The sequence below is a fragment of a genome, unplaced genomic scaffold, assembly GCF_019419815.1.
Source record: "Pyrus x bretschneideri cultivar Hongxiangsu unplaced genomic scaffold, Pyrus_bretschneideri_v1 Contig65, whole genome shotgun sequence".
NCBI lineage: Eukaryota > Viridiplantae > Streptophyta > Magnoliopsida > Rosales > Rosaceae > Pyrus > Pyrus x bretschneideri.
In genome coordinates, this window is record NW_025999804.1 from 2,126,028 (window position 1) to 2,142,420 (window position 16,393).

Sequence of the window (16,393 nt, forward strand, 5' to 3'; positions counted from 1 at the left end):
CCAAACAAAATCAACAAAATCTTACTTCCAATTAGGTCCAAAAAGTTAGGAAGAAAAATAGATTGGTCCAAAAGCTTAGCCCATTTACATACACAACCACACAATGTTCAAGGGCAAAATCGTCAATCCACGCCATCGATAAAAATAATTCGGGACGGTCTATAACACGTCACTAAGCCTCGAAGGCATAATCGTCATTTCCACACATTCGAGGATAAAATATATATTCATTCGGGATGGGTCATCACACTAAAACTTCACTTGTAATTGAGAGGTTTTAAGTTCAAATTTCGAAAACGGCAAGCTCGCAATTAATTTATTCTCCTATCCCCTTGGTGTAAATATATGGTTGTGTTAAAAAATGAAAATTAATTTGGGAAATTTCAGAACTTCATAATTTGATTTATAAGAAACGTTTGTGCTACCCTTCAATAATTTTATACTCTTTAAATTCTTCATGGAATTCCTACTCAAATTCTTCATGCTCAATTCCCAGAATTTCATGATTATGATCAAAACTGTTCATATTATGAATCACTTTGTAAACATCATATTATTGTATTCTTTAAATTCTTCATGGAATTCCTCCTCAAAATCTTCGTGCCCAATTCATAGAATTTCGTGCTTATGATCAAAATTGTTCATATTATAAATCACTTTGTAAAGATCATATTATGAGTCACTATAGTCCCAATCAATTGTTTACCGTTAGAAGACTAAACAATCTCATATTATCATTTGTTTTACTCTTTATTTTTTTTTACAGAAATGATCTTTACAAAATAATTGATAATACAATCAATTTCAATCATAAGCACAAAATTATGTGAATCGGCCACAAAGAACCTTGAGTAGAAATTATCGCCCTGTAGTCTACTACATTTCACGTGCACCAACTTTGAAACTAATTCTACTTGTAAACTCTTCTTCTATCTGACATTTCATGTAAATAGGAGCTGTTCTATGTTACAAATCAAAATTGTGGCGGAGTTGCAAATATACCACATCTAGTTTTCTCTTAAACGCTCAGTTAGAGTGGGCTTATCAGCTCCTAACCAAATCACAACAAAAAATGCACAAGCCTTATATATATCTATCTCCCTTCCTACGCAACCCCCTTTCACTTGGTCGCGTTATGCAACTTTCCGTTTTCAATGAATTAGCTGTTGGGGAACCACCCCTTGAATCCAAATAGCCGGCCCGGTCCCGGAGCATGCCCTGACGTGTTGAGTGTGTCCGGTGACGTTTGAGTGACATTTGTGTTTGAGACGTGTTGAGTCATGATCACTGCAACAGTGCAATCACAGATGAATGCAGCTAGAAAACTCAAAACAATCCAAGGTGCCCAGACGCCTTTCTAGCTTCACTCTCATGTGGTCCTATCAAGGGTTTGCCCGCACCAGAGTTATGAGTTGAAACATGCCCATTTGAGTTGCTCAATATGGAATGACATACGGCAGAGCATGTACATCAGCTGATTCTATCCGCAGGACCTCTGACCATGCCTTAGGTGTCTCCTCAACCTTTGAAGATTCCACCTTGGGTATCTTTAATTGGGCATCACTGCACCCAAACAACCAATCTTGATCGTCATGATCAGGCATTTCACCCAATTTCGGAACCAAATACACATGGCTTAGATATCTGGAATCCGGATGGGGTGGTTTCATGCATGCTTCAGCAATAGGAACAGCCTGTGTAGCTGTAGATGTCGGCTTGGTAGTGGAGACAGCCAATAACGGAGCTTCACCACTACCATTTATCTTGCGGTCCTTAATGTCCACCTTAATGTCATTTGCTGCAACCAGCCTATCTGACACATATGGGATGGAATTTTGGCAAGGTCCTAGTGTTCTTCCATTTACCGGCAATTGATGAGAGGATGAAGAGGGTCTCGACAGTTTACTGGGCCTAATATCGTTGGCTGTAAGATGAGAAAGGGAAGCATCAATAGTCAACTAAGAACAAAAATTACCAAAGTTTGAACCTGCTAGACAAAATTGATTCAATAGCACTGCCAATCAACTGATACCAGACTGAAAAACATTATTCTGAATCAAAAGAAAGAAAGGATAGCAAAGTGGACCTAAAACCTCCCTCAGTTGCAGGCCAAAAGAGGCCAACTTGTGTTTGACAACTACATAGCATGATTGGGCTGCAACGATGATACTTAACGTCATAAAAAAGAACTCACCATGCACAACTCCATTCGTCTGTATGTCCTTTCGTTTCTTAAGATTTCCATCAGCACCAGCAGTTTCGTTGCTGTCCTCTGGAAGCTGGGAGGTTATAACACTATGGGAATCTATTTGATCCTCTTTATCGCTCTTTCTTAATTTATCTGGCTCTGCATTCTTAGTTTCATTTTTCACCTTTGCTTTCTCTTCCTTTTTCTTCTCTTTATATGGCTCTCCATTCTTAGATTCAATTTTCTCCTTTGCTTTCACTTCATTTTTCTTCTCTTTATCTTTGTCCTTGTCTATCCCTTGTTTTTTCTTCTCTCTATGTTTGTCCTTGAGTTTGTCACCACCTTCCTTCTCTTTGGTCTTTTCTTTTCCAACAATCTTTCTATCCACGTTGCTCGCCAATGGTCTGGAAAGTCCAACTTTAGGTTCAACCACACCAAGAAGGTTCTGAACCATCGTGTTCCCACTAACCTGTGCTGCCCCCTTGACTCCTTGCCCATCTCTCCTTCTGTCATCAACTCTCCTGTCCTTGTTCTTTTCCTTAACTTTGGCCAAAATGTCAGTACCCTTGGTCAGCAATCTGACCATCCCATCATCCTTGTTTCCGTCTAATTCAGTAATATTCTCAACCAGATGGTTACCACTTGCCCTGGCCTCATGTTTACTCCTCGTACCCAACTCCACCGATACAGAATTCTGGTTTTGCTCAGCCAGATGACGGTACTGACCGAGTTTCTCTGCCTGATAACCTCCAATTTTCCCCGTAATTCTCTTGTCAATACAGTTGCCTTTGTACTCTTTCTGAATGTATCTCTCTTCACCATGACCCTCGTTTTTTCCTGGAACTCTCTTCTCATCTGAGGTACTAATTTTGTCTTTAACCAGGTCCCTGTCCTTCTCCTTATCCTTCCATTTGTCTCTCTTTTTTTCCTTGTGTTTCTTTTCCCGATGCTTTCCATCACTTTTTTCTTTACTCTGTCTCTTCTCTTTGTCCTTCTTTTCCTTCTTATGCTTCTTTTCTCTGTGCTTCTCCTGTAATTATTGAAAGGTTATAAAAGATAAAAGGTAAGGATATATGATCAAGAATCATAAGACATACGTACTATTAGTATTACGAGGAAGAACTGTGTTCCAAGTTAGTTTATTAAAGATTTAATAGACAATGAGGACTTGCTTGCAAGAAATGCCACGAAAATGAACCATAACTAAACCTGATGTCAACTGATATGTCCACCTTCCAAAAGGTACCCCAGACCCGTAAAGATCCTTACATTCCTTTTCAAAAGATCCCAAAAACCAGAAAAGAAGAAGGGATAAGAAATGTTCGCAGTTTTCAAATAGTCAAATACATAGTTTTTGAAGGGGGGGGAAAAAAAAGACAAAAAACCATTCTGTGAATAGTACAAAAAGCAGTGTCACTCTAGTGCATCGGAAGCACCAAATTGTACTATGCCAAGAACCACCACCCACTAAATCATTGCAACGTGCGAACCACAAGAAGATTGTTTCCTCAGACAAAATTTCAACATTTAAATAGAAGGAGAAGGAAAAAGCAAGATGGTGCAGAAATAAGACATACAAAGGCAATCCACCCCAAAACCAATGTTCAAGACTAACAAAACAGGAAAAACAACCAAGAAAGAAAATCAGAACATTTTAAATACAAACCAATAATAAAAGACTGATCATCAAAAAAACCATTATCACCAAGATAGGTGCAATGCACGGAAACTTCTTTGGTTCATAGCCAGCTTCCTACGCAGTGTCCACCACAGAATATAGTTTACAATTATCCATATTCCCCAGTCTCCCAGTCATCAATCATCTCCTATCCTACCATATAAAAAGAACCAGCAGTCCAAAGACTTAGTTACATTATCAACTGCCTTTTGGCATTGATTTATTATAATAAAGAACTTTGCCTTTCGTCAACAAACAAAAAATAAAGATCCGTGCCTTTTCTAACCCTAAATTTAATGCAAGCATTTTGCAATGGTACTACATCACTATAAGTAAAACTGTATTTCAATAACACACAATAGAAAGAAAAAGGGGTTACAAGCAAGCCCAAGGAAGTACACAAACTGAACCCTAAAGAGCGTATACAAGAAGGTAAAGAGCTCCATATATTCTAAAAATATGGAAAGCGAAATCTTCCCAACGCATTCAACTGATCAACATAGCTATTAAACTAGTATCAAATTATCAAACACTGAGAGGAGCCAGAGCTAATCAACTTGTGAGATTAAAGTTCATTTAATATGCATTCAACACCTCCACACTACAATGAGGGAGTAATGCCATGCTAATTAAATGTAAAACTCCATTTGTCATCAACAACATTAATAGTGATTTGTCTCTTTGCCTGAAACTCCTGACCAGAAACTTCAAAAGCTAGCAGCTCCTTTCGGACTTTCAAAAGCCTCCTCTTCAATAAGTACGCGTAAAAAAAGGACAAACAAAATTCTAGAGCAAAAATACACGAAACCTTGGGATATCTCCTTCAAAGTCGCATGCAAAAATTTCTAGCTTAAAAATGGTCAAAAACCACCTGACTTCAATTCTCGTTCTTAAACTTCCTAACACTGTCAGTTTTGAAGGCCTCGAGCCAAACAAATATCATGACAAACGAAATGCTTGTTAGGCCACTAGGTGAGTAATGCAATATCTTTTTATTGCAAGTTCTAAAACAAGGTTTATATTCTTATAACAGTTCCCTTCAATGGTGAACCAGGAGCAGAAAACGATAATGATCAGACATTGGCTGTCAGAACTATAGAATCACCAAAAGAAAGGCATAAAAGCATAAGGAAGATTATTGGTCAATTTGCTGTACTGTATGTGGAAAAATAATTTAGCACAAAAAAAGAGTAATTAAAAACCAAAATTTCAAAGCAACCGGTAAAGGCAAGAGAAAAGCATTGATGAAAGAAGAATGTCTAGCTCATCCAACGATCCAAAAAACTGTTCTGTTTCCCTACACCTTTCTCATTTTTGTCTTTTCTCATTTACTTTGAGTATATACCTATACTCTTTTTTTTTCACTCTCCAACCACAGAGCTGCTCTTCATCTTCTGTTTTCTACCTTTTCCACTTATAGACAAACCAACCAATAAGGACTTTGCTTTAAGGAAAACATTTTATTGTGATTCATCAGAATCCGCTTCCGGAAAAAAAATCTTAAAACAAAACTCCTACAAAATCACATAACACCTAAGTCACCCCTGTCAAATGCACACATAAAACACAGGCACCAATTGCAAAGTCTATTGAACATTAATTTAGGATTAACTTGTGCTAGATATTTAACTTTCTTTACTCTTCATATGAAGCAGTTATGGATCAATATAATGAAGAAGAAACCCAGTTTCTTAGGTTTTCCCAGTTTAGTGGACCATCACAACACGTCCCCATTCCAACGTCCCAATTGTACTTGGGTGAGTAGGAACAGGGACATGGTGTGAGCCATTCCAAAGAAAGGAACTTCAAAGAAAAAAAAAAAGGTGGTAATCGGATTTAAAGGAAACTCCAGTGACAAGGTTTCTAACACCTTATCCTCTGAATATGAAATGAAAGAAAACAGACACAATCATCAACCAGTTAAACGTTATACAGCAAGTTAACACATACTTCATATGATAATAACAAGCAGCAACTAGAATTTAGAGCAATTTACCAGGGATACAAATTATACTAGATAGGATGAACAATATATATGGTTACTAAAGAAGGAAAACTCCAGGGGGGGGGACCAAGAAAGGAGGATGAAGAAATCAAGACAAGTAAATAGGGAATGAGAAAACAGAAAGGAAAGGAAGACTGTACAACATGATAAAGGCCGCAATTCACAAAGTAAAGAAGAATAAAAAAAAATTACTGATCATTCCAAGTTTTGGTTTAAAAGAAAATCACAGAACCCAACAGTAATGGCAGGCTAGCATAATGTTAAACAGTGACCCTCAATCTAAATATCAAAGTTGCAAAAGGCTTAAGTAATAAAATGTCCGTTCTTTCTCCAGAAAACATTTGGCTTAAGTTTGATCTCAAAGAACACAATTCAGGAAGAGCAGCAAGAAACAGGCAACAATTCAAAGTAATTATAGCCAGACCCAATTAGCATCCTACATGTTTTAACTCTGTGTCTGCTAAATTCAAATTGTACAGTTGCCAATTTGTACTCTAAAATTCTGTCAACAATCATTCTCCCCATCTCTGCCAAGGCTTTAAGACGACATTCAAATTTCTGCACCAGAAGATTGTGCTTACCAAACAATTGGGGGAATTATTGTTTTATGCCAAAAACTGGTATTCAATCTTAGAAAAATACAAACTCAAATAGAAAACAAACGCCCACATGAAAACACGTATGTGACATATCCTAGAGTTCTTTGTGGAGCACATTCTTGTGACAGTTTTTTCATGTTCTTGTTTTCTCTCCTTGGTTCTACTTTTAAGACAAATGGAAAGATTTTATTGATATGCTCAGGATCTAAGTACAAAATATAGTGTCAAGCTGCCCAGCAGAATGCATAAAAACCCCTACCGACCAGCTACAGCATACAGAAAACTGTTGAAAACCCCGCACACTAGACCTTGTTCTTTGATGCAACAAACGGCAATAGACTAAACTAGCAAATATTAGAAAACTTAGAAACACACAAGAAATATACAGGTTTGGCAGAACTTTTGCCTACGTCCAGTTGTGATTTCTCTAGGTAGAGAAATCATCGCTCCTTTGATTAATAATAGAGATTACAGAACTTTTGCAAACCCTCGAACTAATCTCAAAACTCTTGGCTGTCTGGCTATTTTCTTTCTCAGTAAAAATCAGCCTTGCCGCACCCTATTTATAGACATAGGGTTGGCTTACATGTCCCAAGGCTGATTGAACTCCTATTTCTAAGTGGATTAGGAAATTAAAATTATCCAAATCCAAATAGACTTCTAGAAATCCAAACCTAAATTGAACAAGGAAATTGAAATTCTTTCATAATCCCTCTAGGACAAGAATCGGTATACCTCTAGGTTTCCAAAAACAATCCTAAACCAACTAGGAAGTATTTGACGAGCCAAAATCCTAACAAAAACGTCCAATAGTAACATTATAGTGAAAAATCTAAGCTAGAGAGAGAGAGAGAATTTGAAATATTTGTGAACTCCACCCCACATGAATAAGGACAAAAAACATTCTCCTAAAAAATCCAGGAAATTTGAGCCTACTGAGGCCCAAAACAAATTCTATCCAAGAACCTCTCCATTTCCTCACCCTAAATTTTTCTTTTTTGCGGAAAAAAGACAACTTTGTTGCAACAAAGACAATAGAACAACAAATGAAAAAGTGGTCAAGAGGACCACTAAAGGAAAACAGAAACGCATGAGGGAGACAAACCCCTCCTAAGATCTGAAAAATTAACAGGCCTACACCATGGGCTTCCCATCAAATTAGTAGAGAAAGGAATAAGTCCAAATTCATCAGATAGACTCCCAGAGCGCAGACCAAAACTGGACCTTATTCCATAGCTCCTCAGCCCCCACTCCACCATAGCCTTCAAAAGCCCTTATTTCTTTCCGTCCAGACCACACAAATCAAAGCAAGAACCAAACACCTCCGTATTTCTTGCCCCTACTAATACTCAATAAAAGGCAACAAAGAGAGAAATTCCTCCATTTCAGCTTCGTTCAGATTCCTTCCCCTAATATTTTCAGAACCCTATTACTTCTCAAAAACAAATGCATAATTTTGATATCACCAAATTCACACTTGCTCCCCAAAACAGTTTGTGTGCCAAGTTTTAATGTAATCATATGACGAGGAATAGATGATCTATACTTTCAGGTTATTTTTGCACATGATGCATCAATGCTGGGCAAGACTAGGCCTCCTTTGAATAATGTCACAAGTATTGGCTCCACTTTGAGCAATAATTCAGGCCTATAAGATGAAATCGGGGACTGGACGAATATGACTTGAGGGTATGTTTGACTAGCTGGTGACTTGTATTGGAATCCCAAAACTAAGCGAGACCCATCAGCATTGTTCAGTATAACTTCAGTTTATACATCAAAACATATCATCCAGATGCGGTTGCAATATGATCATCCTAACACTAGAAAAGAAAAGGGCCTTGGAGTACTAAACCAGCATATAGAGCAACGTAAACCATTGCTGATTCAACATGACCCCATCGAACATGAATAGAAAATGTTCTCCTGGACACCAGGTGACCAAGGAATGGATGGACACTAACCCTTCGATTTGATATCAAAGGTTGAGATTAAACCATGAAAACCGCCACCATCTATTCTCTGTCCCCGATATCAAATCCAAATTTGGGTACCATAAATTCTTGGTAAGAGCAGGACTCGAACATGAATGGGAGAAAACACATCAACCTGATAGTCGGTAATTAGTGGAAAACATTTTATGTTTCTCAATTAGCTCCTCATATTCCAACAAACTGAACAAGTAGTTGTTAATCCAATAAATTTTCACTTCAACACACAGGTGAGAAAAGCATCCAACAAATGTAATTGATTACATATTAGGACAAAATGACCAGTTTTTCCCAGCAATTACTGGACTCTAACTGGCACCTATATCTTTAGTTACTCCATATTTACAAATTTTATGTGTTCCTAAACCACAGCATTATTTTAATTGACAATTTTCAGGCATGACAGACAGAAACTTTGCATATCGATAAGTAAGCCATACTAGTTAACTGCAGGAAGTAATCATATTCACTTGTATGCGCCTAACAAATGATTACTTCATTTAACCTTTTTTATCTTTTCGATAAATCATGTCCATAATGAATGCTATACGAATTAAAAGATATTAATGAAAAAATAAAAGGAGAGAATTTTAACCTTTTTCAGCAAGTCCACATCATCTGTCCTAGCCTTTTTTTCATATCCGGGTGGAGGAAATGGAAAGCAGCGCGACATTGCATAAAGCCTGACAGTACCAAAAACCAGTATCTTCCAAAGAAGAAAACTCCTGAATTAGTTTCCAGTAACACTGCTCCAGAAAGGGAACGAACCAGCAACTATGCTCCTGTCCATGCACCATGTCCCCGCATTCATTCCCAGCACAAAAAATCTGCTATTAGCTTCTCAGTCACTTCAACCAATCCTTTAATCCTTTCCACACAGATGTGCAGGCAGGTAAATCAGATATCACACCAAACTTACTTGAAAAATCAAGGCTCAACACAAGCACCACCTCAATGTAAACAACTGAACACAAATCTGAACTAAAATCCAACAAAAAAACCAAATGAACTAACTACTCCAGAAGATTTCTAAGAATTTTGTTCAAACTAAGTTAACCCGAACGGTTTCTTGAGAAACGAAAACAGTCCACTACAATCTAATCCTCTGTGTCGCCTTATGGGCCAATACAGTATCATCAGCTCGTCCTCATTACCAAATCCTAAAACCAAATTCATTCCCAGCTGAAGATCAAGCATGTAAAAGCAGCGAAAACCCAGATACCCTTTTGCTCCAAAACACCGATTTGGCAAGTCTCTGATCACTCCTGCACCGAATTTAATATGTACAATCTTCTTCCATGCTCAGAAAAACAATACTTTCCATAATTCTATGCAATCTCAGAGTTCATGTACTCACCCCGGCACTGCCCAATGCACAATTCCATTCCCCAAAAGATCGGAACTTATGGTCATTTGATGCGGGGCCGCGATGATCCCAATACTAACCAGTTCCTTGCACTGGACAAACCCTAATTAGTCCAAAACTGCAGAATTGGAGCAGAACCCAGTTGCGATCCAACAAAAACCCTAGAAATTCCACCAAGACAGGAAACACCCACTATCAAAAACCCTAACCTTACCCCTCAAACAAATAATTAAGGGCAAAACTTCAAAATTTCAAGAAAAATAAAAAAGAGAATAGACCCCCTTCACAATTTCAATTTTTATTTTGTGGGTATGGATCAAAAGGGCAAAAGAGAGTGGATTCAAAGCTTCAATGAGAAAATCTTCGAAACCTGAATTCTGGATATTTGGGAAATAACTGGTGAGATTACCTCGTCCACTACAAAGTGGGCAATGCAGAACGACAGGAGATCTCTCTCTGTCTTTCTCTCTACCTCTAAATAATATAATATACAAAAAGAGGAATGGGATAGATGATGATAAAGATAGCAGATTTGTTCTGTGTTTTGCTCTACTCCTTCTCAGTCTTGAGTCTCTCTGGTGCTTTGTATTTTATAGGTGCTGTCCGAGCCTGAGTCTGTCCAACCCTCTCCGTGTGTTGTTTTTGTGGGATTTTGGTGTTTTATTTTTGTGGGATTTTGGTGTTTTAATAGAGAGAGAGAGAGTGAGAGTTGAGAATTGCGAAGTGAGAGTCTGGGAGAGAGATAAGGAGGGCAGTCATCCTGTTCCGATACTCTTTTGCGAAGGTTTCGGAAATCTTTTAATCGTATTTGTCCATCATATATTATGTGGTCACAAATGATTTATTTAAAATTAAACACAAATAATGTCTAAAAACTGGTCACACAATGTATGATGAACAAATGTAATTAAAAAATTCTGAAATCCTTACAAACAGAATTCGGAGAGGATCTAGAGAACGTCCCCATTCGGCAGTAGAGGGGATTGAAGCACGCGAATAAATTGGCGACGGAACACATGGTTGAGAGAGAGAGAGAGACCGTCGGATATTGGAGCTCCATAAATCCAAATCAAGTCCCACGCTCTCGATGCATTGTTTGTATTCCAAACCTTTGGATAGGACATAGGAGGGATAGTCAAAGCCAAGCTGTGTCCCAACTTTATGACTTGTACTTAAGTTGGATGCTTTCTTTCCAAACTTAAATTTTGGCTTGATTCAACTTTCTTTGTGACATAATCTCAACACTAATGACAACTAGTTTTCTTGAGTTATTCTTCACTTTTGCAAAGCAGAAGTTGCGGTTTCTTAAACTGGGAATCAATCGTGTTTATATGAACGGAAATTCATAGTTCCTCGTTAACATTAGTAATGGCAAGACGCAATTTTTTTGGAAAATTAAGTTTACTATTGAAAAACTATTCACCTCAAGAACAAAGTTTTACAAATAATGTTTACACATATGTTTCACGAAGCCAACATGACAGTTGATGTGGTTGCTGAATTTAGACATTAGTGTAATCATAATTGTATTTGGTGTTTTCACAACTTTCTAGTTACATTACAAATTATGTACTACTATTACATGTCTATAAAGACTCTATTGAATCCTTCTTGTAAATTCAAGCTTGTTCAAAAATTAGAAAATTAAAAATTAAAAGAACATTATTAATTAGAAAACTCGAAAAATAGTTTTTAATTTTTCTTTTCTTTTTGGGAAACTAAAAGTAGTTACTAAATGAGTTTTTTTTCGTTTAAATAAAAAAAAAAAAAACTAAAAACTAAAATGTAATAGTTATTAAACTGCTCCAAATTTACGATTAAGTTGCCTTGACTTGAACTCGATCATTTCTTCTACGCATGAGCTTTACAAACAAAATATACTAAAACTCAAGTTTCACTTTTACGTTGATATGCTTAATATCCTATTTGAACTTTTTTTATAAGGAGTCCTTTAAGGAGTCGAGCTTGATTAATCCAAATACCATAGGTGTGACATCCCACATCGCCCAGGGGAGTGATCCTTAAATGTATATTCACATCTCTACCTAGCACGAGGCCTTTTGGGAGCTCACTGGCTTCGGGTTCCGTAGGAACTCCGAAGTTAAGCGAGAAGGGGGCTAGAGCAATCCCATGATGGGTGACCCACTGGGAAGTTGCTCGTGAGTTCCCAAAAACAAAACCGTGAGGGAATGGTAAGCCCAAAGCGGACAATATCGTGCTACGGTGGTGGAGCGGGCCCGGGAAGTGATCCACCCCGGGTCGGGATGTGACAATAGGTCTCTAGCTATATTGAACTAGTTTATTAGTGCTCAGTAATCACAATAATTTTATAAAGAATTTGTAATTTAAATAGTTATAAATATTTATCGCTCGAAATTCAGTTCTCTCCTCCCTTCCTTTCATTTATGTGAGAATGTATTTAAGGAACACAAAGGCATACAGAAGTCAAATACTCGCATTATGTTGATAATGGTATTAAATATCCAAACCTATTTTCAGTTAAACAAGAGCTCAAATATACAAAACATCAATTAAAAATAAGTTTTTCACATATATTTATATGCATGATAGTTATGATTTATTTTGCTTCGCTCAACCCAACTTGGGAACAAGTTTTGTTTTGATATGATTGTACGACTAAACTATTTATAAAGATTGAAATCTATATAAAGATTCAAATCTATAGTCTTTTGTGGAATTAGAAATCAACAAAGCCCTAGCCACTAGCAGCAGTCGTACTTTTCATTCCCCTCTTCTCTCTCTCGTCCCTTGCCTCAGACTCCCTCCATGTCCCTTGTGACAACCCATCCTGAAATATAATCTATTTTATCTTTGCTAGCGTGGAATGACAATTTTGCCCTTGAACGTTGTGTGGTGTTGTATAGTTTAATCTTTGGATGTGGACCAAATATGTTAAGTTCTAATGGTTTGTACCCAATTAAAACTTAGATTTTATTTGTTTTTGGTTGGTTGCAACCTAGAACACACACTCATACACACACATCAACCCGTTGACCCTCTCTTTTACTTCTTCCCTCTCGAATTTTTCTTCCATTTCCGTACAACTGTACGGACAACTCTCACTCTAACCCTTGCATGCACGGATCGACATCAATGAGGTTGTTTTTGTGTTCCTTGTGAGCCCAGGAGCTCATCCATATAGTTAGTTGGACGTGAAGACTTCATTTACTCGAGAACCAGAAAACCCCAATGAGGTCCACTGTTCATCCATCGTGATCGAAGAGGTTTTGTCGAGTTTCAAAGTGTTAGAGAGCCTTAGAACTTCTTCTCGAAGCTTAGGGAAGAATTTTGGAAGGTTTTGGACATTAGGAAGCTCGGGTTTGACAAGTTGCAAAGGTGGGCGAATTATCGCGGGTTTTCCGGCAAGATCCTATTGGATTTAAGTCCTAAAATTGTAAGGTTTTGTTCTACTTGTTGTAAGCTTCATTTTGGTACAAATTTCATGAATTTTGGTTAAGAAACGAGAAAGATATGAAGCTTTAAAGTTTTCCAGAAACCGGCGAAAATTTGAGTTTCAGATGGCGGCGGACGACGGCGACCGACGAGGCTCGTCGAAGAAGGAGATCAATATTCCGTCAGAGTTCACGACATATTCTAATATTCCGTCAGAGATCAATATTCCGATACTCTTTTGCGAAGGTTTCGGAAATCTTTTAATCGTATTTGTCCATCATATGTTATGTGGTCACAAATGATTTATTTAAAATTAAACACAAATAATGTCTAAAAACTGGTCACACAATGTATGATGAACAAATGCAATTAAAAAATTCTGAAATCCTTACAAACAGAATTCGGAGAGGATCTAGAGAACGTCCCCATTCGGCAGTAGAGGGGATTGAAGCACGCGAATAAATTGGCGACGGAACACATGGTTGAGAGAGAGAGAGAGACCGTCGGATATTGGAGCTCCATAAATCCAAATCAAGTCCCACGCTCTCGATGCATTGTTTGTATTCCAAACCTTTGGATAGGACATAGGAGGGATAGTCAAAGCCAAGCTGTGTCCCAACTTTATGACTTGTACTTAAGTTGGATGCTTTCTTTCCAAACTTAAATTTTGGCTTGATTCAACTTTCTTTGTGACATAATCTCAACACTAATGACAACTAGTTTTCTTGAGTTATTCTTCACTTTTGCAAAGCAGAAGTTGCGGTTTCTTAAACTGGGAATCAATCGTGTTTATATGAACGGAAATTCATAGTTCCTCGTTAACATTAGTAATGGCAAGACGCAAATTTTTTGGAAAATTAAGTTTACTATTGAAAAACTATTCACCTCAAGAACAAAGTTTTACAAATAATGTTTACACATATGTTTCACGAAGCCAACATGACAGTTGATGTGGTTGCTGAATTTAGACATTAGTGTAATCATAATTGTATTTGGTGTTTTCACAACTTTCTAGTTACATTACAAATTATGTACTACTATTACATGTCTATAAAGACTCTAGAGAATCCTTCTTGTAAATTCAAGCTTGTTCAAAAATTAGAAAATTAAAAATTAAAAGAACATTATTAATTAGAAAACTCGAAAAATAGTTTTTAATTTTTCATTTCTTTTTGGGAAACTAAAAGTAGTTACTAAATGAGTTTTTTTTCAGTTAAAAAAAAAAAAAAAAAAAAAAAAAAACTGAAATGTAATAGTTATTAAACTGCTCCAAATTTACGATTAAGTTGCCTTGACTTGAACTCGATCATTTCTTCTACGCATGAGCTTTACAAACAAAATATACTAAAACTCAAGTTTCACTTTTACGTTGATATGCTTGATATCCTATTTGAACTTTTTTTATAAGGAGTCCTTTAAGGAGTCGAGCTTGATTAATCCAAATGCCATAGGTCTCTAGCTATATTGAACTAGTTTATTAGTGCTCAGTAATCACAATAATTTTATAAAGAATTTGTAATTTAAATAGTTATAAATATTTATCGCTCGAAATTCAGTTCTCTCCTCCCTTCCTTTCATTTATGTGAGAGTGTATTTAAGGAACACAAAGGCATACAGAAGTCAAATACTCGCATTATGTTGATAATGGTATTAAATATCCAAACCTATTTTCAGTTAAACATGAGCTCAAATATACAAAACATCAATTAAAAATAAGTTTTTCGCATATATTTATATGCATGATAGTTATGATTTATTTTGCTTCGCTCAACCCAACTTGGGAACAAGTTTTGTTTTGATATGATTGTACGACTAAACTATTTATAAAGATTGAAATCTATATAAAGATTCAAATCTATAGTCTTTTGTGGAATTAGAAATCAACAAAGCCCTAGCCATTAGCAGCAATCGTACTTTTTCATTCCCCTCTTCTCTTTCTTGCCCCTTGCCTCTAGACTCCCTCCATGTCCCTTGTGACAACCCGTCCCGAAATATAATCTATTTTATCTTTGCTAGCGTGGAATGACGATTTTGCCCTTGAACGTTGTGTGGTGTTGTATAGTTTAATCTTTGGATGTGGACCAAATATGTTAAGTCCTAATGGTTTGGACCCAATTAAAACTTAGATTTTATTTGTTATTGGTTGGTTGCAACCTAGAACACACACTCATACACACACATCAACTCGTTGACCCTCTCTTTTACTTCTTCCCTCTCGGATTTTTCTTCCATTTCCGTACAACTGTACGGACAACTCTCACTCTAACCCTTGCATGCACGGATCGACATCAATGAGGTTGTTTTTGTGTTCCTTGTGAGCCTAGGAGCTCATCCATATAGTTAGTTAGACGTGAAGACTTCATTTACTCGAGAACCAGAAAACCCCAATGAGGTCGACTGTTCATCCATCATGATCGAAGAGGTTTTGTCGAGTTTGGAACTGTTAGAGAGCCTTAGAACTTCTTCTCGAAGCTTAGGGAAGAATTTTGGAAGGTTTTGGACATTAGGAAGCTCGGGTTTGACAAGTTGCAAAGGTGGCCGAATTATCGTGGGTTTTTCCGGCGAGATCCTGTTGGATTTAAGTCCTAGAAGTGTAAGGTTTTGTTCTACTCATTGTAAGCTTCATTTTGGTACAAATTTCATGAATTTTGGTTAAGAAACGAGAAAGATATGAAGCTTTAAAGTTTTCCAGAAACCGGCGAAAATTTGAGTTTCAGGTGGCGGCGGACGACGGCGACCGACGAGGTTCGTCGAAGAAGGAGATCAATATTCCGTCAGAGTTCACGACATATTCTAATAGCATCAGGTAACGTCGTTAACTTCTGTTAAGCTTTTAACGGAATATTCCTAACTGCCATTAACTGTCCCATTAGGGTTGGCACCGCGTCTGGCAGTGCCTTGGCCGGCGCGTGGAGGCGCGTGGGTGGTCGGAAATTTTTTCTAAAAATATGAGGATGTTCATGGTGTTGAGTAGATCACGTTGGTGTACTCAAACACCCCATTTGAGCAATGTATGAGAAGTTATTAGCTAGTTTCGTTTATGTGCTTTAAATTAACGTTTTTATAGTTGTTTCGCATATAGGTGAGACCTATTCTCAGGACGAGCGCAGTCAATCAAGGCTTGGGGGCTATGACCCTTCCACATACCAGTG

At 37.3% G+C, this 16,393-nt stretch overlaps 1 protein-coding gene across 2 annotated transcripts; it reads right to left on the bottom strand.

The window, feature by feature from the left end:
• Nucleotides 1-908: 908 nt before the first annotated feature.
• On the bottom strand, nucleotides 909-10,484 carry LOC103938697 (zinc finger CCCH domain-containing protein 13). 2 transcript variants are annotated; one of them, XM_009348724.2, is made up of 4 exons: nucleotides 10,237-10,484; nucleotides 9,057-9,988; nucleotides 2,195-3,218; nucleotides 909-1,924 (listed from the first exon to the last, which is right to left on the bottom strand). In XM_009348724.2, the coding sequence occupies exons 2-4, from the start codon at nucleotides 9,132-9,134 to the stop codon at nucleotides 1,437-1,439; spliced, it is 1,590 nt and encodes a 529-aa protein (XP_009346999.2). In that variant the 5' UTR covers nucleotides 9,135-9,988; nucleotides 10,237-10,484; the 3' UTR covers nucleotides 909-1,436. The 2 variants fall into 2 exon arrangements, with proteins under 2 accessions (XP_009346999.2, XP_048429202.1); XM_048573245.1 differs by having other exon boundaries at nucleotides 9,057-10,484.
• Nucleotides 10,485-16,393: the final 5,909 nt, after the last annotated feature.

What these genes read in the sequence shown, in the direction of transcription:
- LOC103938697 (XM_009348724.2), bottom strand. Translation starts at nt 9,134, where the DNA reads ATGTCGCGCTGCTTTCCATTTCCTCCACCCGGATATGAAAAAAAGGCT. An exon ending in ATGTGGACTTGCTGAAAAAG is followed by an intron (nt 3,219 to 9,056) that starts GTTAAAATTCTC and finishes CAATAATTACAG; the next exon opens with GAGAAGCACAGAGAAAAGAA. An exon ending in GACGAATGGAGTTGTGCATG is followed by an intron (nt 1,925 to 2,194) that starts GTGAGTTCTTTT and finishes CTCATCTTACAG; the next exon opens with CCAACGATATTAGGCCCAGT.